Source organism: Symphodus melops (assembly GCF_947650265.1).
Source record: "Symphodus melops genome assembly, chromosome: 5".
NCBI lineage: Eukaryota > Metazoa > Chordata > Actinopteri > Labriformes > Labridae > Symphodus > Symphodus melops.
Genome location: NC_136695.1, coordinates 21971690 through 21999130, shown reverse-complemented (window position 1 = coordinate 21999130; position 27441 = coordinate 21971690). Strand labels below are relative to the sequence as shown.

General features: G+C 40.6%; 2 protein-coding genes across 8 annotated transcripts in view; both read right to left on the bottom strand.

Moving 5' to 3' along the window:
• Window positions 1-18126, bottom strand: part of clcn1b (chloride channel, voltage-sensitive 1b) — a 30416-nt gene extending 12290 nt beyond the window's left edge. The window contains exons 1-9 of one of the 2 annotated variants that reach the window (XM_079343290.1): window positions 18074-18126; window positions 16762-17198; window positions 7509-7734; window positions 6161-6292; window positions 5558-5686; window positions 5257-5390; window positions 4782-4859; window positions 2228-2306; window positions 596-721 (exon numbers count right to left, since the gene is read on the bottom strand). In XM_079343290.1, the coding sequence (XP_079199416.1) occupies window positions 596-721; window positions 2228-2306; window positions 4782-4859; window positions 5257-5390; window positions 5558-5686; window positions 6161-6292; window positions 7509-7734; window positions 16762-16812 (955 nt within the window). In that variant the 5' untranslated portion in view covers window positions 16813-17198; window positions 18074-18126. Of the gene's footprint in view, window positions 1-595; window positions 722-2227; window positions 2307-4781; window positions 4860-5256; window positions 5391-5557; window positions 5687-6160; window positions 6293-7508; window positions 7735-11857; window positions 11923-16761; window positions 17199-18073 lie in introns of those variants that run through there. The other variant, XM_079343289.1, reaches the window with a different exon arrangement.
• A 171-nt stretch (window positions 18127-18297) lies between these two features.
• Window positions 18298-27230, bottom strand: casp2 (caspase 2, apoptosis-related cysteine peptidase). 6 transcript variants are annotated; one of them, XM_079343298.1, is made up of 13 exons: window positions 27033-27230; window positions 26334-26497; window positions 25525-25695; window positions 25330-25404; window positions 24964-25143; window positions 24684-24753; window positions 24213-24304; window positions 23147-23329; window positions 22649-22777; window positions 22464-22554; window positions 20543-20743; window positions 20119-20228; window positions 18298-20009 (listed from the first exon to the last, which is right to left on the bottom strand). In XM_079343298.1, exons 2-13 carry the CDS (start codon window positions 26481-26483, stop codon window positions 19875-19877), a joined length of 1587 nt encoding a protein of 528 aa, XP_079199424.1. In that variant the 5' UTR covers window positions 26484-26497; window positions 27033-27230; the 3' UTR covers window positions 18298-19874. The 6 variants fall into 6 exon arrangements, with proteins under 6 accessions (XP_079199424.1, XP_079199425.1, XP_079199426.1 ...); XM_079343299.1 differs by having other exon boundaries at window positions 20555-20743; XM_079343300.1 differs by having other exon boundaries at window positions 24964-25125.
• Window positions 27231-27441: the final 211 nt, after the last annotated feature.

Genomic DNA, 27441 nt, shown 5'->3' with positions numbered 1-27441 from the left:
GTTCAAGAAGAAAAATGTTACAATGCTTTTCCAGTGTAAAGAAAGGGACATTTGAGCTTTAAGAAAATGTAATTAAGAATATGACAGGGTTTTCAAAACAATACGTAATAGAGATGATAATGTCTGGTAACAGGGTGGACATTTGACCTCTGTCACACGGAAAGAATCTATCTAAAATTAATAGATTATAATATCCTGAGCTGGACTAATATCATTTTCTGATAGTTTATAAAGCCCTCCTTCAGATCAAATGTTGAAATCATGAACATTTTGACATTTTTTTTTGAAAAGGTATCGAGCTGAAATGGCACCGAATAGCAGGAATGACTCATCCACAGTAAAAAGACATTGCTCTGTAATAAAGTTGATAAAGAAAAAAACAGATATATGCTTAAAAGCAAGAAAGCATCTTCATTCTATGGTGCTGGTGGATTTAAAATATTCTGTATGTGATGACTTGAAATGTTTCTGGTTTATCTCAAGAAGAAAATGTTGCTTAGCTGTCTTATTCAGCTTCTATCCATGAATTTGTCAGCTCAGCAGTTTTTAAAAACTGTGTGTATTCTGTGTTTGTGTGTATGTGTCTGCTTCTCACCAGCGTCCTTGTTCCAAACAGAGAGCACCCGAAATATGAAGGCGCTAAACGTGGCGGCAAAATATCCCCGCCAGTAATTCCTCACTGCAAAGTAGGTAGACGTGACCTCAATACTGAACAACACTCCTGGTGGTATGGGGGGGGGGGGGGGGGGGGGGGGGGGGGGGGGGGGGGGAGGCAGAGGGGGATTAAAAGGAGAAAAAACGAGGATGGATAGTGAGAGAGGCAAAGAAAGAGAGGAGGGTGAGAGAAAATGGAAAGAGGGGACAGAGAGTGAAGGAGGGAAAGAGAGAGAAGACTGAAATTAGTTCAAATGAATCCAGAAGCACTTGAAGCTGAGAGTGTAATTATACACAACAGGAGAGCCACAGGGAGTGTATACACTGACTAAAATACTACCAGACGCTCACTCACACAGACACACAATGAAGAAAACATACAGACACTCATGCACGTTTACTTCACTCACTCTTTGAGACATTAATGGACTTAGATTCATTTCTACGCTGAACGCTAACCTGTGACACAAAACTCTTGACCCTAACTTTTGTCCCAAAAGGTGGTTTGACTTTACCTTGGTCTGAAGTCTAAAATATGTCCCTTATCGTAGGCAAGGTCAGAAAACACACACACACACACACACACACACACACACACACACACACACTCAAAGCACTAATACAAAAATACAGGGAGACACACTGACATTTCTGATATAGATTTTGATGAACTTTCTTTTAAATACTGAATCCAAATCGTACTGATTTCAACACCTAATTTTGATGAATATAAATATCTTTTTTTATCACAAGTTGTACAGATCAGTAGCTCAATGATTCCTTTTGAAATGCAGTGAGTTTAAACCTTTTTCATCTCTGATTGGAGGGTTTGGTGTGGTAAGATGTCACACATTGGGTTTGTGTAAAATGGGAATAAAAACAATGTGATGATTTGTACACATTTGATCAAAAGTAGAATAAAGACAACATATGAAGTGTTAAAAAGGAGAAAATACATTGCTTTTGTAAAACTATATGCCCATTTTGAATTTCAAATAATCAATCAACAAGACTTTAAGTGTGTTACAACGAAGCCGCGCAGAGATGGCTTTTGTCCTCCAAGATGACGGCCCGGATTTCGATTCTGACCTGTGGCTTCTTTACCACATGGCGTTCCCCAATCTTTCTCTCCCTGTTTATGACTCTATCCACAGTCCTATCTCTAAAATAAAGGCATACAATGCCCCCAAAATAAACCTAGAAATAAAGAAAACATATCTTGGTTAAAAAAGAATTATTATCAGCTCATGATTATTTTAACCAATAATGATTAGTATTGGCAATAAAAGCAAATATCAGGATAAACTTTTTTATGATGTCTTATAAAAGACTTTTGCCGAAATATTAAAAGCAAATTTCTCAATTCAACAAGCAAATAAGACGATGCAACAAACATAATATCACAACTTTTAATTCTAGCAAGCTCTCTGTGCTCTGTACCACTGACACATTTCTGTACTCGCGATGAAGGGGTCCATGCTGCTTCAGTGGTGTGTTGATCCAGGATAAGGGGATATTTGTGCAGTTAGTTGGAAATTGGTTGTTTAATGTAGGTGTGTAAGTTGTACAGTACCTCCTAATGGAGTGCCGAAACAGCATCCCACCCCAACGGCACAGCCAACAGTCAGAATATCTGTGTAACCATAAGGGTTCTACTGACACAGAAAACAGAGAGGAGGAAACGAGAGGAAAACGAAGGGGTGAGAGAGACAATGAGAGATGAAGGTGGTGGGGGGTGAAAGTGAGGAGGAACAAGAGTAGACAGAGAGACAGTAGGGGGAGTCCGTGAAAGAGAGAATAAAAGATCAAGGAGGAGAGACCACAGGGGAGAGAATTGAGAGAAGGGAGGCAAAATGAAATAAAGTGAATAAATAATAATCACTGGAGTGTGGGTTTAAAAAATCATAAAGAAAGGATATGAAAAAATCACATCAAGAGGGTATGAAGCAGAGGATGCACATGCCAGTAAGAGTCATCATTCTTAGAGGAGGTGCTTAAACAATATAGGAGACAAATAGAGTGGGCTCAGTCCATGCAGCCAAAAATGAAGATAGCACACAAATATTTCAACTGAATATCCAACGACCTTGAGTCTGGGAGATACAGTTAGTAGACTAAACCTTAAAATTGAAGCCTTAATTACAGTTCTGAATCTTAAACCCAATCTATTTCCCAATCTATTTATGTGTTTGTGACACATCTGTACACAAAAAACGAAGCTATCTTCAATTGCCAATCAGCTTAGCTTAGCATTAAAGACGGGAAGCAAAGGGGTATAAAACTAACCTGGCCCCACTGAGGTGAGGTACAACGACACGGATTTTCATACAATGGAAAAGAGCCAGTAATTGCGTTCATCCTGAATGCTAAGCTAAGCTAATTGCATGCCGGATTTAGCTTAATACCTAGCATTCAGATGTAGGAGTGGTAGGCCTATGAATTTTCTAATCACATTCTCAGCAGAAAGTGGGAAGAATTAACTTTACTATTTTTTTTTTGAACGATTCAATTGATATTTTTAGTCATGTGATAGACTAAGCTGTAGTAGGCTACTGACAGGCTCATTTGCTATTTGTTTATTTGAAATACTTATAATCATCACTTTTGATGAACAACACTGGTCAGCTTAACTTCGGTGTTTATGCTGCTGATGTTATTTCAGGAGGCCAAAGCTGACTGGAGACCCGTGCCAAAGCGAGTCAGCAGGGCAGCACTTGCCTCCCACGGGAGCAGCAAAGCAGGTGGCCACTCCCACAGCACACGCACACACCAACAGGTCCTGATTATGGGTGCCATTCTGGGGTTAAGGTTCAAGGGTTGGAGACAGTTAGAAAGGGAGGAGAGGTGACACAAATGAGCAGAGACAAAAGAAGAGGGGAGAGAGCAGGGAAGAGGGAGACAGGGATATGGGAGGTTACTGTTAATACACATGCCAGACATTACCATCACACTATTAATACAGTGAAACACAAACACAGACGAGGTGTGAGGGGGCGAGCCAAAACAAAGACTCGGGAGGAACAGATGCGTAATGACAATAGTCACAGGATTCCCACTTTCTCTTTAAATTCAAGGAACTTTGAAATACATTTTATGGACTCAAAACTGTCACATTGTTCAACTGAAACATTGTTTGTACAGTAAAGATGCATCATAGTTGGATTTAAGAAGTGGACCACCTACTAGATCCAACACGACACGCTTTACACCTCCACACGAGCTGCAAACATGGTTTTGTAAACCATGGCGTCATGTAGAGTGAAAATGAAAATAAACCAGAGAATGTTTCAGAGTACATCTTTGAATTAAAAAGCTGCCTTTAATTCTCCTTTAAAAGTGACTTGTACATCATTTTGGTACCTCCTCTTAGGAATTAGAATAATTCACAATTTGTGTGGTGTGGGATGCAGGATCATTTAAATATGCTTAAAAGTGCTTATCTCAAAGTTTAATGTCATTTTGACCTGATGATGTGCTAAAGAAAATTTGTTGAATGGCAGAAGGTATTGAAACAAACAAAAACAAAAAAACATTGAGGTTAGCTCATTTAACGAAACATGCAGTTTAGTGTTGCTAATGCTAACAAGAGATTCCAACTGAGTTTTTGTTTAGCAGAAGGGATAAATTATTTTTAAATAAATTTTGTAATTTTCAAATCAATACTTGATTCAAAATCTTAGTAGGTAGCTGTGTAATAATGTTTACTGAGCAGGTTGTTATCACAGAGGAAGCCCTTCAGGGTGAGACAACGTCAATCAACAACAAGCTCACTAATTATTATCCCCCAATAATCCTACTGTTGATTTATATGTGTGAACCCAATTTAAAGACAAACTTTCAGTTTTCCATTTCACTCAAACTACAAGCGTTGACATAATGTCTTTGTTACCAGATTTTATTTATCCAGGAAAAGTCCCATTGAGGTTGTTTTTTTTCCTAAAAGATAACGATACAGATTTTTATGAGAAAAAGTGGGAACCCTGTTTTCACACAAATTACAACAGCATGAAAGTAATTATGGAAAACCCAACTTTCCTAATCTATATTTTGCATTAAATATGGTCAAGTAAGGAGCTGAGGCTTCTTATTGGTAATGTGTTTTTTGTTTTCTCAGGGCCTCAGCTTACCTCATAGACTCCAGAGAAGATGGACATGAATCGACTGAGCACTGCAGCACAGATACTGGCGATGTGGACAAAAGGACCCTGAAGGTGACAGGAGGAAATCAGAGACACAGATGAGCGACAAGTAATGTTATTCACACAGACACTGACTATTGTCTGTAAAACAAGGAGCCCAAACTAGGACATGTTGTAACAGAACAAATAAATCATTGTATAATTGCTGGATGTGACAGTTGCCCTGCTACTGTAATGGGGAAAATGAATGAACTCCTTTGCTGAGAAATAATTTGTTTCATCCCCGTGAGAGGAGGGACGAAAAACATGACAGAAGATGATTTATCATCCTCCAAGCTTGGAGAAGAAGCAGATAGGGTGATGGAGAAAAAAAGAAAAAGGGGGAGGAGAGTGGTTTAACCAAACAGATCTTTAAAGGTAAAACAAATAGAATGAGATGGAAATAGGTAGGTTTAATTTTTACTTCCTTGCCCACTGGCATCCCACTTCCCAGGCCAGCGGTGAGCCCGACGACTTTTGCGATAAAGGCTTTGAGGGTCAGATATTCCTTCAGTACTACACCTCTCAAGATGGTTTTCAGCTCAGGAATACCTGAACCTGAAAGTAACAAAACAAGAAAGATGGGAAAACAGACAAGACAAGAACCGGATAATAAAAGAGTTTAAAAATCCTGCTGCCCTCAAACACTAGAAACATATTAATGGAGGGGGGAAAAAGTCGCTATAAGAGGGATAACAGAGGCTGACAGCTGATGGAGAGCTTACCAATGGCCTGTGGGGAAACCAGGTTACAGAAGAGTGAGGCGAACATGACAAGGATCATAGGATAGGTAACCCAGGCAAGGTACTGGAGCGCTACATTGCCCTTCAGCTCCCCGTGTATCCACTTATAGGCTGAAAGAGAAAAAGAAATAAATATAGATAGATAGATAGATAGATAGATAGATAGATAGATAGATAGATAGATAGATAGATAGATAGATAGATAGATAGATAGATAGATAGATAGATAGATAGATAGATAGATAGATAGATAGATAGATAGATAGATAGATAGATAGATAGATAGATAGATAGATAGATAGATAGATAGATAGATAGATAGATAATAGATAGATAGATAGATAGATAGATAGATAGATAGATAGATAATAGATAGATAATAGATAGATAGATAGATAGATAGATAGATAGATAGATAGATAGATAGATAGATAGATAGATAGATAGATAGATAGATAGATAGATAGATAGATAGATAGATAGATAGATAGATAGATAGATAGATAGATAGATAGATAGATAGAGAGAGAGAGAGAGAGAGAGAGATTTAACTGTAAAAATGTCTATGTGTGGGACCTGTGGTACCTTGCAGGCTCTTGGCGCTGGCATAGTCCATACTCCAGCTGACCAGAGCCATAGTCAGTCCCAGAAGAACCAGGAAAATCCAGTCCTCCCCCATCTTGGTCACAATGTACCGCCGCACACGAGCCAAACAATCTGGGTTGAAGAGATTAAATTAATGACTCATCTTGAATCCATTTATCACTGATTTAATTACAGACAGTTATTGTAGCAAGGCCTGAGAGGGAATCAGTCAGAGTGAATGTGGGTGCGTTGATGATGTTACAGCTAGACATAGACATAATGTACAGAATGATCTGAATAGTTGCATCTTATCACCGTAAAAAATACAAACTTTAAAGTGATTAAACAAATATAGATTTAAGTAATAAGTAATAAAATCCCCAAAGAACATAATACAATTTGTTGCTGCTTTAAAATTTGAATCATTCACTAGCTGAAAAACACTTTTTATCACACAAAACCATGATGGATTCAATTCAATGGAATAATTTTACTGTTTACATGTCGAGTCCGTATGGACAACTTTTCATTGGTTGGTATGGGAATAGTATAATTTTCTCTGTCATCTTGTAATATTTCTTTGGAAATACTAATATTCCCAACAACTCATCTTTTCTTCTATCACAATACAGTTGAATTTCAGTTTGCTGCTTGCTCACATGTTGATTTGAAGGCTTCATATAACACAGGACAGTGATGGATATGTGTCGTCTAGAAGTTAATAATAATGATAATAAATTGTTATCTTTGCAGAAAGCGATATAATTGACTTAAAATATCCTTTTTATTATTCCCTGTCCTGAATGTATCTTTGAGGACGTCAAGGTCAGCAATGAAGGCAGTACAACACATTAATACAACAAATGATACATTTCCGCATTAAAATAATAATTTCATTTTCTTATTCAACAACAACAAATTGTCTTTATCTCTGGATGAAAGACATTAAGGCCTCAGATGGTCTTAAGAGGGTCTTAAATCCTGACTACAGCCTTTAAACCAGGTGTTGCTAAATCTGACTGCATCATATTCTGCATGAGAGTCGAATTAAACTGTAGCAGTGCATCATATTTTATGAGCTCATCATGTTGCATGTAAAATCTTAATGTGCAAAGTTACCAGTAACTGAAGCCATCAGATAGACGCTGCTCCTTGGAAAATGTAACGTGATTAAACTATAAGGTTAAATGTGAAGTGCCATATTCAAAATAATGTTCAGTGAAAATAAAGACAAGTACCATGGCAACCACGGCCATGGCCATGGTAACTGTTTTTCTTGGTTTGAGATTTCTCAGAAAACCTTCTGTATGACATTTGAATAGAAAATCTCCACATTCCTGCAGGTCACCTTGACATTTGGAGTAGGAACGAGGCTTCTGGGTAGAGGAGGCGTGGCTGTGATGAGACTCCAAGGTCACAGGGTGATGATGATGATGATGATGCCGCCGGCCGAGGCCTTTGCGAGAGCTGCTTGTGTTTTCCCCCGCCTGTCTCCTCCATTGTCTCTCTGTCAGCAAACGGGCAGCTTCCCGTCGGGCGAAGTTTCCCAGCTGCTCCCTGTACTCACCGTACAGCTGTAAATGAGGGGAAACAATGATAATAACTGCATATAAAAAGTTTACATAAAGAAATATTAACTATTTAATAGATGGTAAACAAAAGGCCAGAAAGGAGGAGGAGAGACAGGCTAGAGAAGGAGACGACAACTGAGACTTAGAAGAAGGATAAAACTAGATCCAGTGTGAAGAGTCTTGAGATAACGAGAAAGCAAAGGGGAATGTGCGGCGTGTGTGTAAGGGATACACACCAACTTGAATACCCTGTCAGACAGAAATAGACAAAACGGGCATCGAGATCGGAAAAACCCCTCCCTGAGTGGAGGCAGAGGCTGGAGAGAAGCCAGAGGAAGAGATCGTGGAAGAGAGGGCATTCCACATCTTCCCCTTTCTGTCCACACACACACACACACACACACACACACACACACACACACACACACACAAATACTTGGTCAGTCAAGCCAGCCTCCTGTAATCCAGTGTGATCGGCTTGCACTACACTCGTGTAAACCAAAGAAGCTGTAAAATACTGCCGATCCAGGTGCAGCTACGATGTGCAACTGAAACCTACAGATCACATGCATCCCTCCACACAGCAAAGCTAAATCATAGAGAGGGCTGCCTGCCACACATTTCTGTCTCATGTTCACACAGGAAAGAAGAGCTGACACATCCAACCGTGAGGCCCAAGACGTGAACCAAAGCTAAGCCAAGTGCTGATAATTAAACAACAAGTCAACAGTCTCATCTGATGTGAAAGAGTTAGATAACCACAGCACATCTCGTGTAATCTCTCTTTTCATTCCACTTTCTTCCATATCAGTGCAGAAAAATCCTTCACTTTCGAGTCAGTCGACTGTATTATTGGAGTCACTACATGACATGCCTGAAGCAGAAGTATAAAGTTAATACATAAATATCCTGAATACATGAAGGGGCCAGGACCTACCTGTAAACGGCTCCAAAAACGTTTGATGACAAAAGATTAAGCAGCAAACTATTTTATTATAACAAAGCACAGTTTACTGCTTTGATTAGTCTGTCTGGTGTATTTACTGTTGCACTTATATGAAACATGAGAAAGCATTATTATTTTATTATTTATATTTTTTGGCGATATGCAAAGATCATATACGTTGATTTAATTATTGTTGCTAAGTCAGCTGTCAAAAAAATAGCAAAGCAGTGTTTGGAAGTTTCACTTCACTCAAATTAGGAGATTATTTTTTAAAAAGTGAGCAAACTTGATGCAATGCTGTTTGTATCGTATGTAGAGGCACACATTATAAAATGTTAATGATACATCAATACATTTCTCAATCGTTCATTTCCATTGCTTTTAAAACTATAAGATGCATAACCGCCATATTAAAGTGTTTTTCAATGGAAACAATGGTACAACAACATGATTCAAAAGGTAAGATGTTGGATAACTAACTGTCATAAACTTTGAAAACAGCATGTAAGGCAAAAAAAATCCCCAATCAAAACCGAATAGCTGCTATAGAGTCCCAGCATCTGATGTTGAACTAAAATCAAAGATATAAGATTTGGTTGAACTTTATACAAACACTGATATTTTTTTCCTCTTCTTTTTGTTTAATAGTCTTACCATAATCCGACAAACACAACCACAAAAAGGCACAGCATCTAGATGCATAGAGACCACATTGAGACTATAACAGAAAAAAGAGAAAAGTCATGTTCACTACCCTGGACAGTGTCATTAACTCCTTACAAAAGATTATTAAAAAAATCAACCCGACCTCTGAGCCGCCTCTGGTCCTCTTACCTGTTCCTCATCAGATGTTTGAAGCATGGTTTGTTAGCAGGCTCTGCTCCTGTTCTGCCTCCTGTCCCACATTGCAGACAACCTCAGCACCACCACTGCACTACACATTAACACCAAAGCACCAATCCATCAACATCATCAAACAGACGCTGGCATCAGGCGCCATCAAACCAGGGACAGGAACAAGAGGAACCTGTGCACCAGTCACAGAGGGGCAGATTTATGCCCTTCAAATGTTACTTCCCATGCATTGTATTACAACCAGAAGATTATAGAAAGTGAAGTTTTGCACAAAGATCCTGAAATGGGCTCATCCCCTTATTTTACAGGGCCCGGTGTTTAATATATTAGCATTATGAGAAAACAGTAATGGCTACTCAGTTTAGACAGTGGGGGAGAAATCTAGTTCTGAAGCACAGAAACTGTTGACAATATTGTAAGTGAACTAAAGAAGGCTGGTTTCAACATATTGACCCAGGAAAATACAATTTGACTATTTGATCTCAGATTTTTATTTTGTGTTTGTAATGAGAGGATGAGATGCATTTTGATTTAATTGCTGTTAAACTACACAGTTGTCAAAAAAATGTCTATTTTTTTGCCGATCTGAACCAGATATTCATTACAAGATGATTACTAAAAAATGATTCATGCTAAACCTTTTACTTCACTTATTGTCAAAAATGCAAGCAGTTCCTTCCCTTTAGAGATTTTTTATGATTAAGAATTCTTATCTGCTTATTTCTTTCTTTGCTATTGTTGTTGCTGCTATAGACCTGCATCATTTGTTGAAGTCACTTTATTGGCGCTGGGAAGTTTTCTTGTGATATATAACAGCCCTGATGTTTTACTTAGAAAATTCAACTGAATTATTGATAATAAATTATTTTTGAAAGAGAGACAGGCATGAGACAAACGACTGACAGTGTGGGAAAGACATTGAAAGCGGAGATAAATTGATGTCAGGGGACTTGGTGTCTTCATCTCTCAATACTGTGTTTACCATTGTGTCACTGTAACCTTGTTCTAAAAACTGACATCACAAGGATTTCCCCATGTTCACACGCTTTGAAACACTTCTGTCATTATTTGACTCTCTAAATGTAAAATGACCTTCCGTCTTTAAGAGCAAGAGCACCAGAGGAAACATCACCCTCCTCATGCCTCCTCACTGTTTGCACTCATTTACTCGCAGCTAGTTTCTCTCCACCTCCCCTCGTAGCTCTGATTATTTCTCTGCACTTTACTGTCTCTATGGACGCATGAAAGTAGTCAGGCGTTACTGCACAGCTCTGACACTCGCACAACTCATTATTAGTTTCATGTGCTCTACTGTTAGAACTCCATCTTCTAATGTTGTGCTTATTGCAAGTCTCACAGGATGAAGCAAATGAAAAAAACGCATAACCACTCCTCCCTCGGGTTTGTAACAAATACAAAGCCTGTGTTAAATTATGCTGGTTGGCTGTCAAAGAGCTGTGAATTCATTCATGGAGCTGCACTTTATGAGCCCACTTAAACAAGGTGATACGACTATAAAACACGAGAAATTCAGGAGGTAAAAACAGCAAAACAACAGAAGCAGAAACAAGCACTGCTGAGATAAAGAGAGGGGGAGCTTTAGTGAGAGCTGCTAAAAGATGTCTGGGTTGAAGGGCAGTGTGACATTGAGACTTAATTAAAAAAAAATAATCGCACATTCCTGCACCCTCATGAGATAGAGAGTCAGCTCTGCATATTCATAAATATGTAAGTGTGTGTTTACACTGCTTCTTGGGCATGCTAAGTTTGTTTGTGCATTTTTATGAGTGTGCAAAAACAATATTTAGTGTGTGTGTGGTGAGGCCTTACAACAATAAAGGCCTGTCCCACAAGGTTAATGATAAAATCTGACCCACTCACTGACAGAGAGATCAGGAGATTACCCCCCTCTCAAACACACACACACACACACACACACACACACACACACACACACACACACACACACACACACACACACACACACACACACACACACACACACACACACACACACACACACACACACACACACACACACACACAAAACTGCCATGCACTAATTAAGCCATGTCTATGTGTCTAAAAGAGAAAAATACACTGACCTGTTCACTTGTAAGTTGTATAAATGAGCCCTGATTTCAACTTGTTTGGAAATCCAAGAAAAACAACACTCATCCCTCCTGAACGAGGTATGTAACACATCATATTCCATCAGAAAATATTACCTTTAAAGATATATAAACAAAATCCTCCATATCACAACTGGTCTTTACAAACACTGTGTCCACTTCAAGTAAACATAAATAAATAAATTAACCTTACCAGGAATTGATCTATATTCAGGACAGTTTCAAAAGTGTTGATCCGCTCTCCCATCTTTTCCGCTGTTCTTCATGCAGTTCTCTGCTAACTTTGTCCCAGTGTGTCTTTAAGAACCTGTGCTTCGATATCTGTGTCTTACATCTGTCCTTTCCTGTCTTTTGCCAGAGTGACGGACGCAGACTGTACCTGCTACCTGCCTCCATACAGTACAGACACAGTGACTGACAGGTATGGCCAGGACAAACACACACACACACACACACACACACACACACACACACACACACACACACACACACACACACACACACACACACACACACACACACACACACACACACACACACACACACACACACACACAAACACACACACACACACACACACACACACACACGCACGCACACCTACACACGCACACACACAAAGCAGGGGAAGTTGTAGAGGTTAATACAGCCACTTGAAGCTTGACAATAAATTGTCAGCAGCTCTTAATTCAGCAGGGTGGACTCTCAGTTTGGAGGCCGATCCAGCAGATTACTGTAGACGGATCATAAATGATACGAGGCAGGCTGGCAGCAGGGCACCCGCTTAAGGTATGAAAATGATACCTGCTGACTGAGTGCAGTCCATAACCACATTAACATTGTGTGGGATAGGCTGGATAAGACTGTCCTGTACTTTTAGTGTCTCCTATCACATGCTTAACTAAAGCCTGATTAGGCTCAAGTACAATACTGGGGCTTTTTGTACTTAAAAATTGATTTGGCCGTTATACACAACTATATTTACTAAGATGACATTTTAAAGGATCGTCCTTGTAGAAAAATCTGAATGAAAAGACTAACACACAATCAGGACCAAATCACACCAAATGTATCCTGTAAAATGAATATGTTGCGTTTATCCTCCAGTAAAAAAAAAAAAAAAAAAAAAAAAAAAAACAGTACTGATGTTCGTATTTAATATACGCTGCTCTGAGCTTGTGATATCAGCTTGCACTTGCAGCAGCTATGCTCTATACTTTACATTTATTCAGTCAAGCCTTTCTTCACCTATGGGACCTGCAGTATATCAGCCACTGTCTGTTCTGTTGACACCACTGTGGTTTCTGAGTCTTTGGGGACCACAGTGCTGCAGGGTGTCTTTTCCACCACGTAGCCATTTGCATTAATCTGAGAACTGAGTGAAAAACAGAAGGGAGTTGGGTGGATTGCAGGGTTTTTGTGAGTCTTGACAGTTAATTATCTGCAGTTAACACAAGAACTATAGGTGGTTTAATCAGCATTAAATAATACACATTAGCTCAGTCCAAACGCTTTGTGGGCAAGTTGGGTCTGAATTCACCAGGCTGATTCCCAGTCTTTTACCTGTTGCATGATATAAAACACACAGTACAGACCTGCAGATGTTGTTTATGTTTTTTGGATGCATCTTGAAAAATCTGAAAGAGAATTAAGCTCTGATTTCTGGTCTGTCCATTTTGCATGCAAAATCACAACACAACTATACTACACAAAATGAAAATGATTTTCTTACGTAGAAGTGATGAGAACAAACATACTTTTAGCTGTGTCAAATTTCATTAAATTTATTTATTTCTAGCCAGTGCATGTGGCTATACAATGTAGAAGAGGAAATACAAGGCTGAAGGGCCTCACATCGAATGCATCCTCCTGGTACATACTGTAAGCACTACCAAAATAAAATTTCTCGGTCAGTTATAGCAGCAACTGAGGACTTGTATTGCTTCAATTTACTAAATTCACAATCAACCCTGATAAGCCATCAACATTAATTTATCTTATATATCAGTTTAATTTGACTGTTATCATGTAAGAGTGTATCGTAAGGTTTTGACATTGTAAATGATGTATTCTGAGAACTACATTAACTACACAATTAAAGTTTTGGTTCATATGTGCAAATTTGAATTTTCAAATTGTTTTACATAATCCCCAAAAATCAGAAGTAAAATTGTAAAAAAAACAAAAAAACCACAAAAAAAACCACACTTTCATTTGTTGAATGAAAATTGATCTAAAATCCTGAAAACCAAATTCAGTGATCCATAGCAAGTTACTGCAAAGGGGAAAATCAGAAATCAGACCTTAGTTTATGTGCAGCATCTGTCTGTTTTCTGACTTGATACATTTTATACAAGATATGTCTTTCACTGCCACAAATGGACTTCCATACTTTTCCAATCCCTCTCACCTTCTGCTGAACTCTAGTGTGCAGCTTTGCACCTTTCTCCCTCAATCTTTCCCCCCTGAAACTTTCCCTCTCACCACCCCTTGTCCCCATCCATCCAACCCCCCGTCCCTGAGGTGAAACCTTACTCGTGGGTAATTTTAGCAGCAGTGTGACCCAATGTTCACTGACACACTTCTCCGCACTTCTCCCTCTCTCACGGTGTTTGTCTCTTTCGGCCCATCTCTCCCAGGAGGCCTGTTGTTCAGACAGATGGAGGGCTTTAACCTTTACACAAAACAATGACAAGTTATTGACACTATTTCTCAGCTTTAACGAGACATTTCATTTTGTAACTACTAACTGTTAAAATATTACATTCAAGCTACCTCTGTGGTTGCACTGACATGTCAAGTGACTGCGATATCATGTGCAATTTAATGACTTAATCGTCTACATCCCAGTCATTCCTTTCTGTGAGACATTTGCCAGGTGAACTTAATCTGTTTTAGTAGCCTGTAACATTTGAGACTTTTGAGATCTGTTTCACTGCTGTTGACATTCTCACAGATTGAGACTTGTCTCCTCACACAACCTCTTTTTACCTGCGTCCATCTGATCAATTATAACACACAACCAGTTGTATTGAAGCAGGCACTGACACCAGTGTGCACACATGCAGCACTCTGTCAGTGCAGGTCCACAGAGGGCACTTCCTTCTTGCTAAGGTCAAAGGTCAACAACAGCTGTGTGACTTGAAAGCAATTAAAACAACTTTACAGAGCCAGCACTCATTCAGTGCTGAGGTGATTTGCAGGTTAAGAGAGGCTGAAATATTGAGCTGAAACTGGGTTCAATTAGGTTATTAAAGCTTTTTAGACCAGCTGGTCTTTTTTTAACTGATTCGTTTTACAGGTCAAACATTGACTGAATGATTTTCAAGAATTTTCCTGAAGATAAATTATGCAACATTGACGAGTTTCTTTGAAGATCAGCTGTACCAGCCACACATTAAAGGATGCACTGGGAACTTTGTACTGATTAATACAAGTTTATTATCAGCGTAAACTTCTTTAAGTGCGTCCACAGAATGCCACATGAACATTCAATGAAATACTTCTTTCCAGGAAACTATCTGAAGTATTCTTTTGGAATTCACGGCTTTGTAAAATAACGTTTTTTCTTTTGTTTGTTGCTATTCCTGTTTGCCAATGTTTGTTTGTTAAGAGCTGCTGACAATTTATTGTCTCACGTTTTTCACAGTTTTATTATTAATTAATATTATTAATTATTAATTGCACAAATTTTATTATTTATTTGTGCAATTGTAAAATTTACATTGACAAAGAAGCTGACTATGAAACATTACGGTAAATCTTTTTTTTTAAAATGAAGTTATAAACATTTATATTAAAGCTATATTATTTCAAACACAAACTGAACTAAGACCGAGACATCTGTGGTCACCTCGCAGCGTCTGTGACGAAAACTACAAGCTGAAAGAGCACACTGCTACTGATCAATGAACAAATTATACTTGTATGATCTATTAACAGCTCTTCACATAAACCCCTTAAATCCTTCAAGGCTCTAATTTCCTCTCTTTCTCTCTCTCTCTCTCACACACACATCGTCACAGTTTTCACACCTTAGAGATGTGAGACTTTGCATGGAGACACAGAGCCACTAAGTCATGTGATTAATCGAGATTTCTTATTTATATCTGACCTGCAGGCCTCAGTGAGGCCTCACGAGAACTTAAGATTTGATTTGTGCTGATGTCTCAGAGGAGCGTAGGGACAAGGAGAAGGAAGAGACGCTGTCACTGCTCCTCCTCATTTTGTCAGTTGCTCAGGCTGCTCTAACACGAACACAAACACCCCAGCTGCTCAAAACTCTGTTGCTCATGTATCTGTCATTTTCATGTCTTATAATTCCCATTTATCTGACCTTCAGACATAACTCTGACTCTAATCAATCTGATGCTGAGTCATATGTCCGTAGAGCAGGTGTCATGAGATGGAAACAGAAAAAAAAAAGCAGACATGACGCCCCTGGGAGGAAAGGCCGTGGTTCTGGATGAGCATTTAAACAGATGAAGTAGAGGATATTGAGACATGACTTCATCTCGACACGTACATCTAACCTGTCTACTCAGGTTTCCGGTATATAGGTATTTATATCCAGCAACACATGAAAACAGCAATGACTTTACAAGGCTGCAGCTTAAAGAGATATAGATGGTCGCATAAAAAATGTTATCATGCAACAACAAAAAAACAGTCAAATGCAAGAGATTAAGTCAGTGTTTAAAAATCGAAATACATAATTATATCAGGGATGACTTTCCATTTATCACCTTCAGTGTTTCATAGTGTGGGCGGTGTGAAACCAGCGCAGACTGTGAATGTGCAAATAAACTTGACATTAGGTGGAATAAATCATGTCCAAGAACAGAACAGAACAGAACGGAGGAGGAGGAGACAAAGAGAGAACTGTTGGTGGATGAAGAAAAAAGAAGGAGTAAGCAGATGAAAATAAGTGACCCAAAGGAGACGTGGAGGAAGATAACTCAAAGGTTAAAGAGTGAATGAGTAACAGTGATGGATGGTTGGAGACGTAGTTGGAGAGATGAGGGACAAGCAGGTGGAGAAGTTATGTAAAGGACAGAGACAGACGGACAGGTAAAGGAAGATTCGGGAAAGACCTACCAGGGTCTGTTGGTATCTCAGAGCCTTCCTTTGCGACGCATCTGCAGCCATTGACACGCTGTCACTGATCCAAAAATAACCTTGCTGGACACCCCAGCATTTCCAATAGCATGGGCAATACCATACACACGCACTCCCTCACTCTTAAATATATTTCACACCAGGTCAAATAAACACACGAACATCTCCTGAAGTCTTCTCACTCTCCTGTAAACTCACGATCAACCACAAGCGATAAACAGAAAAAATATCAAAACAAAAGATGAAGTCCCTCCTGATCGTGCTCTTCTCCAGATGATCCAGGGGCTGAGAGCCATCCAGCTCAACTGAGGACCTGACGGACACACGGACCATCAGACAGGCAGACAAAGCAGAGCAAAGCCATCTGATGAGGCAGTGAAGGACGCTGTGCTTTCCTTTATTAGAACTGCAGACACCTAATAACACACACACACCACTTGTTGCCCTTAGCAGCACCCACCCTGCCAGCCGGCCATTCGGTGTATGTGTGTGTTTGGATGGACTGTTCTTGTTTAGTAAGGGGGGGTGCTGGAAGGGCACCCCCCATAGGGTTGCCCCTGCAACGTGAGCAGGAAGGTGCACATGACACCCCTATGACAGCTCACACCTAATCAGCCAATGATGCAAGGCAATCCCCATAACACTCACATGCTGTGACAGACCTTCCTTAAGGGGACAGAAATCCCCCCCCCCCCCCAAAAAAATAAAAAAATAAAAAAGTTAGTGTTGGGCATGATCAAGCAATCTCCATATTGCCTAACCTTTTCAGAAGCTGTAGATGTTTAAATGATCATAAACAGGAAGGAAGTTTAAGATAAACATGCAGCACATCATTCATGTGAAGCAGCAAAGCTCAACAGGATGAACTCCACCTGCTCTGCCCCCCACCCCACAGAGGAACCATCCCACCCTGATAAGTTCATTTAAATGTCTCTAACTCTTCCTCCTCTCGGTGTGATGAGACCGGCAGCCATTATGACAGCCACAAAGACACACAGACCCGCGCAGATCCCCATTAACCCCACCCTGCTTTGTGGTCCACACGCCAGCGCATAACAGCCTAATCTCACTGCCACACCGGAGGCCAGCGAGAAATGTGTTACTCTGACCGCTGCCGTGTGTGTGAGCGTGTGTCAAAAGAGAATGACTGTGGACAGCTGGCTGGGCCTCTATCTGATACGTTAAGAACATTATCACTGGGCGGCAGGCAGTGTGAGAGATACATGCGTCCCAGTCAGAGCATGGGGAGACCTGAGCACAGCGGAATAGTGGGGAGCCAGTTATACTATACCTGAGAGCGGAGAGAACGGGCTGTACGCTGGAAAACAACACACCCAAACACAGCAACAAGGAGGATCAAATAAAGTGGAGCACGCATTTGAGTTGCCGTTCATGCAGAGGCCTCACGGTGCAGGAATAAGCTGGAAGCACACATAAAGAATGCAAAAAAAAAAGGCAAAGTGCAGTCAAGCTCAAATGCACATTGAAGAAAAAAATACATCAAAGAGTCTGTTCAAAAAATCAAGGCCCGTTTATTGAAGAGAACATTTGGCAGTCATTGGCGTTGACAGAAATTAAATCTCTCCCGGCCCCCTACGCTGCACCTCAGCAGAGCTTGGCAGCAAATATCAACCTTCAAAACTTCTCAGCGTGCACGAGAAGTTCCCTTTCATACTACTCTGATGGTTTTCTTCTTCAGATTACATTTCCTAACAAGAGTAGGAACCTTTAAAATGAGGATTACCTTTTCCACAAGCTCCTTACACACTTAAAATCGTTTACGGATGGTTTCAAATCGATACTATTTCGACCACGTATTCTGTTTTGCTCACTACAACACTGTTGTAACTAAACACACTTTGCCTGCTAAGGGCTTTTTTCTGGGAAACATCAAAGCTCACACAGCCTTGATAAATTGATTTTGTAGTTTGTGTCAGGTGGGAGGTGATGCAATATACTGTGAAAGCTCCATGGTCATAAATTCATCTAATAGATCATCCTCACATGGCACTGGCTGCTGTAGAAAACTGCATATTGTTCATGGAAGACATATTCAATATTTACTGCATGTTGTTACTGTATCACATACAGTTAAATATTACAAAAAAATACATGTTTTGAGAGGCTGACAAAGTATGCACCTCCCACGTAGGAAGAGACTATTAGCAGTCATGAGTTTGTGGAAAGGTCAGAGTTCATACCTAAGATGTATGACCCATAAGGTAGCACCACATTCCCCACACAGCCCACCACCCTGACAGGAACAGTAACACAGATAAGAGACATTTCAGAGGGTGCAGTCCTGACTGAACATCCACACTGGAAAAAGGAGAAAACAAACAAAACAACAACAACATGAAGGGCAGACAAAATTCAAGATCCTGTCTTAAAGCTGCCGTGGAGCAGTAAAAAGCTGCTGCAGGCTTCACAGTTTAACCAGAACGGCTGCTGGTTATAACTGAAATAAAAGATGCCTGCAATCACAGAGCAAAGATCCTAATAAAGTACATGATGAGAGACGATGAAATGCATTTGTCTCTGCTGTGCTGCCCCCTGCCTGTCACTATGTTAAAACAAGAAATGATCACATCGAGCACGACATACTGTACAATAAAGAGAATGGGAATAAAATGCTTATAAAAACAATTCATACAAAATAAAGCCACAAATGTGGATCTGTGTAAAAAATAGGTTTTTAAAAAGAGGTTTAAACCTCAAAGTAGCTGTGTTGTAGGAGAACAAAAATACAATTCTGTTTCGATATAAAAGGATGAATATTTAAACCCAGACATAGACATGAACATTCAGATACACACCAAGAGGTTTCTAATACGTGGCACGTTACCCATTTACATTAACTCAAGCATGCCGCTTTGTTCTGATGCAATACGCACGCGAGTCAGCCGGCATGTCCTCGGTTTGAGGAGGCCTTATTCAAACAGAACGTGTGAATGAATTCGTCCTGTCTGGAGGTGCAGTCGTAACAGGAATGTGAGTGTGTGGCAGTGAAAGTGTGGCATCAACAGTTCCTTGCCCTTTAAGTGAGGCTTTAATACAAGGAATGGTCTTCGTGTGTGCGAGTCTTTTGCGTGTCAATACTGAGGCTGGTACTTGGGGAAAAAGTAGAGATCTTTGCACAATGAGCTGGTGAACTCCGACATCTCTTTGCAGCGGTGGTGGGCGGTGCCAGGAGCGTAACCCTCCCGCTCCTTGATACGTCTGTTGACCTTGAGGCAAAAAATATTTTTAAAAAAGAATGAAAAGACGTTGCATATTGAAAATGCATCATTTACACTGGAGATTCGGTATATGCAAGCATAGTGCACTTGTGTTCACCTGCACCAGGATGTCTGCAACGTGCGTGTCTTTGGCATGCAGGCGGAGAGCCGTGTTGATTTCCTGAATGAACCAGGATCCTCTCTTGGTATTCCGCATGGCTGCTGTGCCTTAACGATCAACAGCAAAAAAAATAAAATAAAGGATTAATACGTCTAGACAAAGACTGATTGGTTTACAAATATTTTGTAATTCACTTGCACTTAATTGGTTGGATTTGTAGCAGTTAAGTTTAGGATCACATTGACAAACATCAGAAGAAAGGGACAGTTAATCCAGACTCAGACAGGTTTCTGCTGGTCAAAATGATTTGTGATTTTTTTTTAAAATCACAAATAGCTGGTTATTTTAATACCTTTCACACTTAAACAAAACATTTCATGACTGAGTCGAACCCAGAATAACGAAAAAGTGACAAACTTACAAATTCTCTGACCTTTGAGGGATGCATATCCGCAGATCATGTCCGAGCGCTGGGGCAGTTTAATTCTGGGTCTACCCATGTCCCCTCTCTGCCTGGAGTCTGCGTCCCCCTGCCCCTCCCTCCCAGCATCTCGCTGTTCACAGCTTGGTGAGCAGGTCCTCACTGGCCCGTCTATCTGCTCCACGCCGCAGTCCATTTCCTCTGGAAGAGAAGACCGCTTTGCATTAACCTCAAACATCCAACACGCTTCCCCCAGTGTCAGAGGGTCTTTAACCGTGGCAAAGAGACGTCTCAGTTTTTGAGAGGGACCGCATTTAAAAGGACTCTGGAAAAATCTCTGAAAGGAAAGCAGCCTCAGTTTTACATAAAAAAAAAAAAAAGGTAATCTTTCTGAAGCCATGCGAGATGAGACTTCATCTCTGATACACTGATGTTCCTGTTGATTCACCTACTGCACGTTTAGAGATTCAGCTTGCACTGATTCCACCGCTCTCTCAGACGTTAAGTGTCAGAGGGTACGAAGGCTCACACTTCTTGTTCTCACCTTTACTAACAGGATTCAGAATATTTGACTAGTATTCAACGAGAGGTTTGCAGCCATATGCTGGAATCTCCATCCTCAGTTAACTTTAACATCTCACCAAACCCAAACAAACAGCATACCCAAACCCAAAGATTTAAGCTTTATTGTGGACCAACTTCTAACCTCTTTTGACAAAGCCTGAAGTGTACTGCTTTAACAAAAAAAAGTGAAAAACAAAAATACATTCAAAATCATTCTACAATCAGTTTGAACTTAGAACATTCTTCATGGTCTTAATTACATCATCATGAGCACATCTCTGATTGTTGTTTACTGGAGCTATTAGTAGAGGCAGATATATCGAATGGCCTTTCAGCGGGGCACCTGTGGTGAGGAGAGGGCGTGTGACTGATGAATCAAAGTGTTTGTCAGAGGCATCATCAGCCGTGTAGCCACCTCCACAGAGACAGACTCGTCAGCTAGGAACCTATCTCTGCTTCACTCATGTTTTATGTTATTCATTTCTTCAACATACGGTTGAGTTCTGACATATTAGAAATGCATCCGCGACATCTGGCATGTTTGACTAATGGGGAGCTGTCACCATGGTGACAGCCAGGAAGGTGACAGCAGACAACATCTGGACATGTGGTGGGACAGGCTGCACTGATGTCTCACAACAAAAGCACAAACCCGAAGACACGAGGTCAGGAGAGGCTTTGATCATTCTTCTTCTCACATGACGGAGGACTTGATTTATTCTGAGATCCACATGGACAACTGAAGTCCAAACACTCAATAAAGAAAAAACAATTGTAGCTACTTGTGTTCCCAGTGGTATCCCTCTATGGTATGGCTACTATTTAAAGTCTCTATAGGTTCTAATTGAAGACTAGGGATACGTGACATGGACTGAATTTGAGACCTAATTTACTTTCTCATCACATTGAGATCACATTTTGATGCTGCTGCCGTCCTCTGCTCTTGGTGTTTTCAGGCCGTCATGTTGAACTGACAGTCTCCCACTAGGCAGTGTGCCTCTGTCAGATGTGCTCCAATAAATGAGTGATGCTGCGGCGTTCAGTTGAAACAGACTTTAAACAAATTCAACGTCAAACGGTGGTGATCAATCTGAGCGACTACAAACAAGACAACTAGGAACATCTCTCACTTTCATATGAACTATTGCCTGGCGATGTGTGGACATTATTCCTCAACATGAAGACAACGCTTTACTATCTTATAACATGGTTCAAGTTACTTATTTAACAGCTAGTTAGATAGTAACACCCATCATGACGCACAGATTACAAAACACAACACAATGGGAGCTCGAGTTCTTTTTGAGTCTAATAACCTCAAGTAAAAAGGAAGTGTGACTTTGACAGGCAGCCTCACCTCCTCTGCAGGCCTGAATGAAAAACATCTTTGGCTTATTCTGTAGCTGTGGGCAGTGTGCGTTGTCAAAGGCCTCAAACACCCAGTCCAGCTGAAAAAGAACAAAGACACACGTTACATGTTTCATGTATTTACCCCTGATAGCGCTGCATAAATCATGAAAGCACATGATCAAACTCACACACCTGCAGGAGCTCTCCGTCTGTGCCATATATAGCTCCTTCCACTCCGTGGGATAGCAGACACACCACGCAGCTGTCAACTGTTCGGTGCTCCTGACGTCGCCCAAAGTTCTCAATGCACGTCCTCATGCCCTGCACAAACAACCAAGACAAAGGAAACCAGAGTGAAAGGCTGTTTTTGCTTTTTTAAGATACTGAACAGGTTGGTGATGTTTACAGCCGGTAGCAACACTCGGCGGTGTGTGTGTGTTTAAACGTGCCACCTTACTGGGAATAAGCTTCTAAGACTCAAATGTAAAATGTGTTTGCTTTGTGATTGAACAGAAAACACACAAGACTGGAACAACTCTATCAAACAGATCTTACATGAGCGCACCGTGGGCTGGGTGACTGTCTGAGAAGATTCAAGGTCGTAACATAAACGACGTTCTTAGACTCGTCTTGGGCAGCTGAATGAGACGGATGGTTTGTGTTTGAAATGACTTTGTTTCTGTGCGTTACCTGAGCGGTGAGGTCTCTGTGGACTGTAACCAGGTAGTCCAGCTCTGTGAAGACCTTCCTAAGAACCTCATCATCCACCTCGCCTCCCTTCCTCGGGTCAAGTTCAGGCGCGGCACAAGGATCAAAGGTCACGTTACTGATCACCAAGGCGAAACCCCGAGGGGAGGAATTCATTCTGTAGGACTGGAGAGCGCAATTTTTAGGAAAAAAAACCCAAAACCTCATGACGAAGCATTTTCCAAAATAGTTTTTACAAACTCTAACACCTTTGCCCATATTGACAAACATCCTGGGAATACTCTCAGGGAGCTCCTTAGTTAGCGTAAACAAACCCAGCAAGGAGAGCTAGCTTAGGAGTGATTGAGGATCATCCTCAGGTTAACTCTGAGCAAGACAGGGACAGACAGTGTGTTGATTAGAACACTATCTTTATGTAATGAACACATTAGGAAGCCATACTTAAACGTATATAACCTACTCCATGTTTGAAACACTCGCACACTTGTGTCGTAGCTTTACAAGCAGACACTTATATTGATTTGCTGATGTTCACGTAGCATGAGTAATTGTGTTTGGGAGATATGATTATGAGTAATGTTTAATGAGCTCAGCATCATTCAATATTTAAACATTTGTCCTTTTCTCTTAGTCTTTCTGACTTGAGAAACTCTTCAGCTACTCTGAAGTCCGCCTCACTACTGCTTACAGTTCTGAGGCTTTGTCAATAACTTGATCAGGATTTAGTGAAAACTTTTAGAAACATGATGATTCTGAGAACCGACAGAGACATTGAGAAATGTGTCACTGGGAACAACCTTTGCACTGGGAAGCTTTACGAATGTGCCCGCTTGTTTTTATACATTATTCCCATAAAAGTCTATTATTACATCAATGTACACATGTACTTTTTGAAACCCTTAACTTGCCCATTTCCTGTGATAAGTAACTTGAGACCGGCAAGAAGTTTTACTGAAATTAGGCCAAAGGTAGAAAGAAAAAAAAAAAACACTCCTCAGTAAGTTCCTGCAAACCTGTTGAGCTGACCTGGTGAGGAGATGTATTTTACCTGCTGGCAGTGTGAGAGGTAAAAGTCAGGCGTGCACGGGAGCACAGGAGTGTTTATGGGACTATCTGCATCCAGACTAAACTCCATGGACTCTGCAAAACACACAGACACAGAACTTAGCTTTTGTACAAATCAAATTGCTGATGCAAAGATTTCAAATCAGCGTGTGTTCCCGCTGGCGGCTGTGAAAGTAAACTTTGTACGACGACGCTGTGAATGAGTCACTCGTCGGGCGTGGTGCTCGTAGGTAGACTAAGACAGATGTTCAAGAACTCTCCATACAAATATGACAAAACAAACAGCGGACACAAGCGGCTGATAGCTACAGGAGGTTTTTTGCATTGAAGTATATTCGATTACCTGAACGACAAGCACCACCCTTTGTCTCCACAGAAACAGAAAAAACATTGACAACAACATTGAACACATCAACCTTTTTAATCCTGAACGCTTGGCCTCTCTGACACTCACCCTGTGTCCTCGCTCTCTTGGCAGTAATTCCTTCTTGGGTGGAAAGAGGGAGAGAAGAGTCCCATAACCTCTGAAAATCAAAATCAAGAGCAAAATATCAACAAAAGGGAGAGAAAAAAAAATCAGCTGCTTAACACAACATAAACTTTAGATTGAGAGTAGAAGACGAAGCATCTGTTTGTGGCTCTAGAAATACTGAACTCACGACTTCACTATTATGAAACCTCCTCTCATCCATCTGGTTGTCTAAAATGATTAGAATGAGGTTTGTAATTCTCACATCTGTCTGCTTTTGTCTTCCTCTTTTCTTTGTCTTCTGTCCTCCTCTCTCTCTGCCTTCATCCCTGACTCCGACTCTCAGCCCTCTGAACGATGAGTCTGAGGGCGGGCATGACGACGTACTGCTCACCTCACTGTTTTCCTCACCGTCTCCGGAGGATGTCTGTGGAGGACTGTTTAACTGGACTTACTGTTACTGGAGTCTAACTATGAACAGGAATAATTTAGCTGACAGTTATGAAAGCTAAAATAAAGCTAAATTACATACTGAGTTATAGAAAGTGTTGTGGATGTTTTAGTGCTGTCTTGTGAAAATGTCAATCGAGTGTGGTATTTCTGGGTGAGCGACTCTGAGCAGAGAGCTCACCTCTCTCTTCTTCTCTGTTGCCTGCTTTATCAGCTGACCTGCCTCTCTCTCTGGCTCGTCCTCAGGCTGAATTCTCTGGTTGCAAAAAAAACAACAAAAAAAACAGTCTACAAACTGAACTACCTCTGGTAAAAGAATCTGCTGCGTGTCAGTCGTTTTGTGTTTTGCAGTGATTCTCCATAAAGTGACACTCACCTCTTCGCGAGCCTCTTTCCCATCCTTTTCTGGTGATCGTGTGAGCAGCTCATACAGGTGATGCTGATCCGTTTCTTGTAAAGCGGAGCAGAAGCTGCTGAAGGCTCTTGGTCCTCGCTTTGGTAAAATCAGAAGTAGACGCCAGCTTCGTTTGTGAGATGTTTGCTCGGCCTTGAGGGGAGGAGGTCAGAAAACTCAAAATCATTGACAAAAAAACAAACAAAAAATCTTCTGTGGATTTAGCGGTTTTGTTTTTTTCTCAACACTAAACATTTTATTTACGCCTGCAAATTGTGATAGCCATGTGAGTCAATTTCAGCTCTAACAAAAACCGAATAAAAAAGTAAAAAATACAATTTGAAAAATAGTAGAAGAAGATATATACAGAAGACTATACATGATGCGGTGAACTCAGGAGGACAATGAAGAAATGATTTGCAGTGACGGGCAGGTTAAACTGACTTGTGTTCAGAGGAAGCAAATTATGTAAACAGCTGTATGATATGACAGTTACAAAGTATCATATAATACAGTGCAATATCCCTGTAGATGCATGCATGTTCGGCTTGTGAACCCCAAACAAATGAATCAATGTGTCTAACTGTGTCCTCTCATCAAAGAATGAGTCTTCAGTGTGAACATGTTGAACATTTCCCTCACAAGCATCATCAGGAGAATCTAACATGCAGAGTATAGGAAGAGCGCGAACAATAACAACAGCCTTTGTTGACAGTCAGCGGATTGATTGTGGACACATCTGTTGATAACATGAGAATTGTTGAATGAAGAGAGGAAGCTCACACACACACCATGATGCTCTCTGCCATGCTCTCTGTCAGGATGTCCTCCGCCTGTAAGGACTGAACGAGCAACTCGTCCACCACCAGCTGCTTACACAGGGTAGCAGAGCATTTCTTTAGAGCCCGCCTGTCCTGCTCCAGCATGCCACACTCCAACATGTTGATCCAACAGACTGACAGGTGACAGCAAAGGTGAAAAAGACACACAATCATACACAACAATAAAACGGATGTTAAAGCATACACACACAAAGTCATCAACTCCAGGGTATTACTACGAGACACGCTGAATGGATGTTTTAAAGAAATAGCTTTATGACTCAACGAAGCACTATCGATTAAGAGCAAGAAAAAAAACACCACAAAATACCCCTATCAGTGTCATCATATAAACATTTATTAACAATGGATTAATAGTGAAGTTATTTATCGATCACAAACACAACTACTAAGGGTGCTAGTCCAACAATGCAGCTGTGCACAAAGAAACAGCCGACCAAATTAGTTAACCGGACAACCAGCCAAAACCACTGAAGTCATATATAAATATTATCCTTACGATGTAAGAGACTGTATTTAAACTATACTCATAATTAGACGCGTTAGCTGACAGGCTAAGTGGCTAGCTAGCTCACTTCGGCTTGTCCCGTTTTCTACTTGTATTTAATGTGCGGAATGTAAATTCCCCTCACCAAAAAAACAACCTACTTTTTATAGTCCTTCTGCGTCTGCAAAAGAGTAACAAGTCCTCCAGTAATACCACAGAAAATTATCGACGCCTTTCAAACAGTTTTGACGCTAAAATATCATGTTGTCTCTCACTTTGCAAACCAACTTCCGCGGGTCATGTTAGTGTTGCTGCATTGAGCGAGGACAGACCTACACACGTCATTGTTTTGGATTTGGACCAATGGATTTACAGCAAATTCTGAGTGATGTATAGAATGTCCAATAGAATGGATTCTCCTTCACACTAGTGCCGCCTACCGTGAAGCTCATAGCTTTTTGAATTTGAATCTGTTTTCTGTAAATAAATAGCCAATTGATAAGGAGGACTGTGGAGATATGCGCATACAGTGAAGCCGTAGAAAAACATCATTTGAAGAGGAAGGACTGT

Coding starts and splice junctions, on each gene's coding strand:
- casp2 (XM_079343298.1), bottom strand. CDS start 26,483: ATGTTGGAGTGTGGCATGCTGGAGCAGGACAGGCGGGCTCTAAAGAAA. Junction 25,405..25,524: donor GGAAAGAGGCTCGCGAAGAG/GTGAGTGTCACT, acceptor TTTTGCAACCAG/AGAATTCAGCCTGAGGACGA. Junction 23,330..24,212: donor ACCTCTCACACTGCCAGCAG/GTAAAATACATC, acceptor TGCGCTCTCCAG/TCCTACAGAATGAATTCCTC.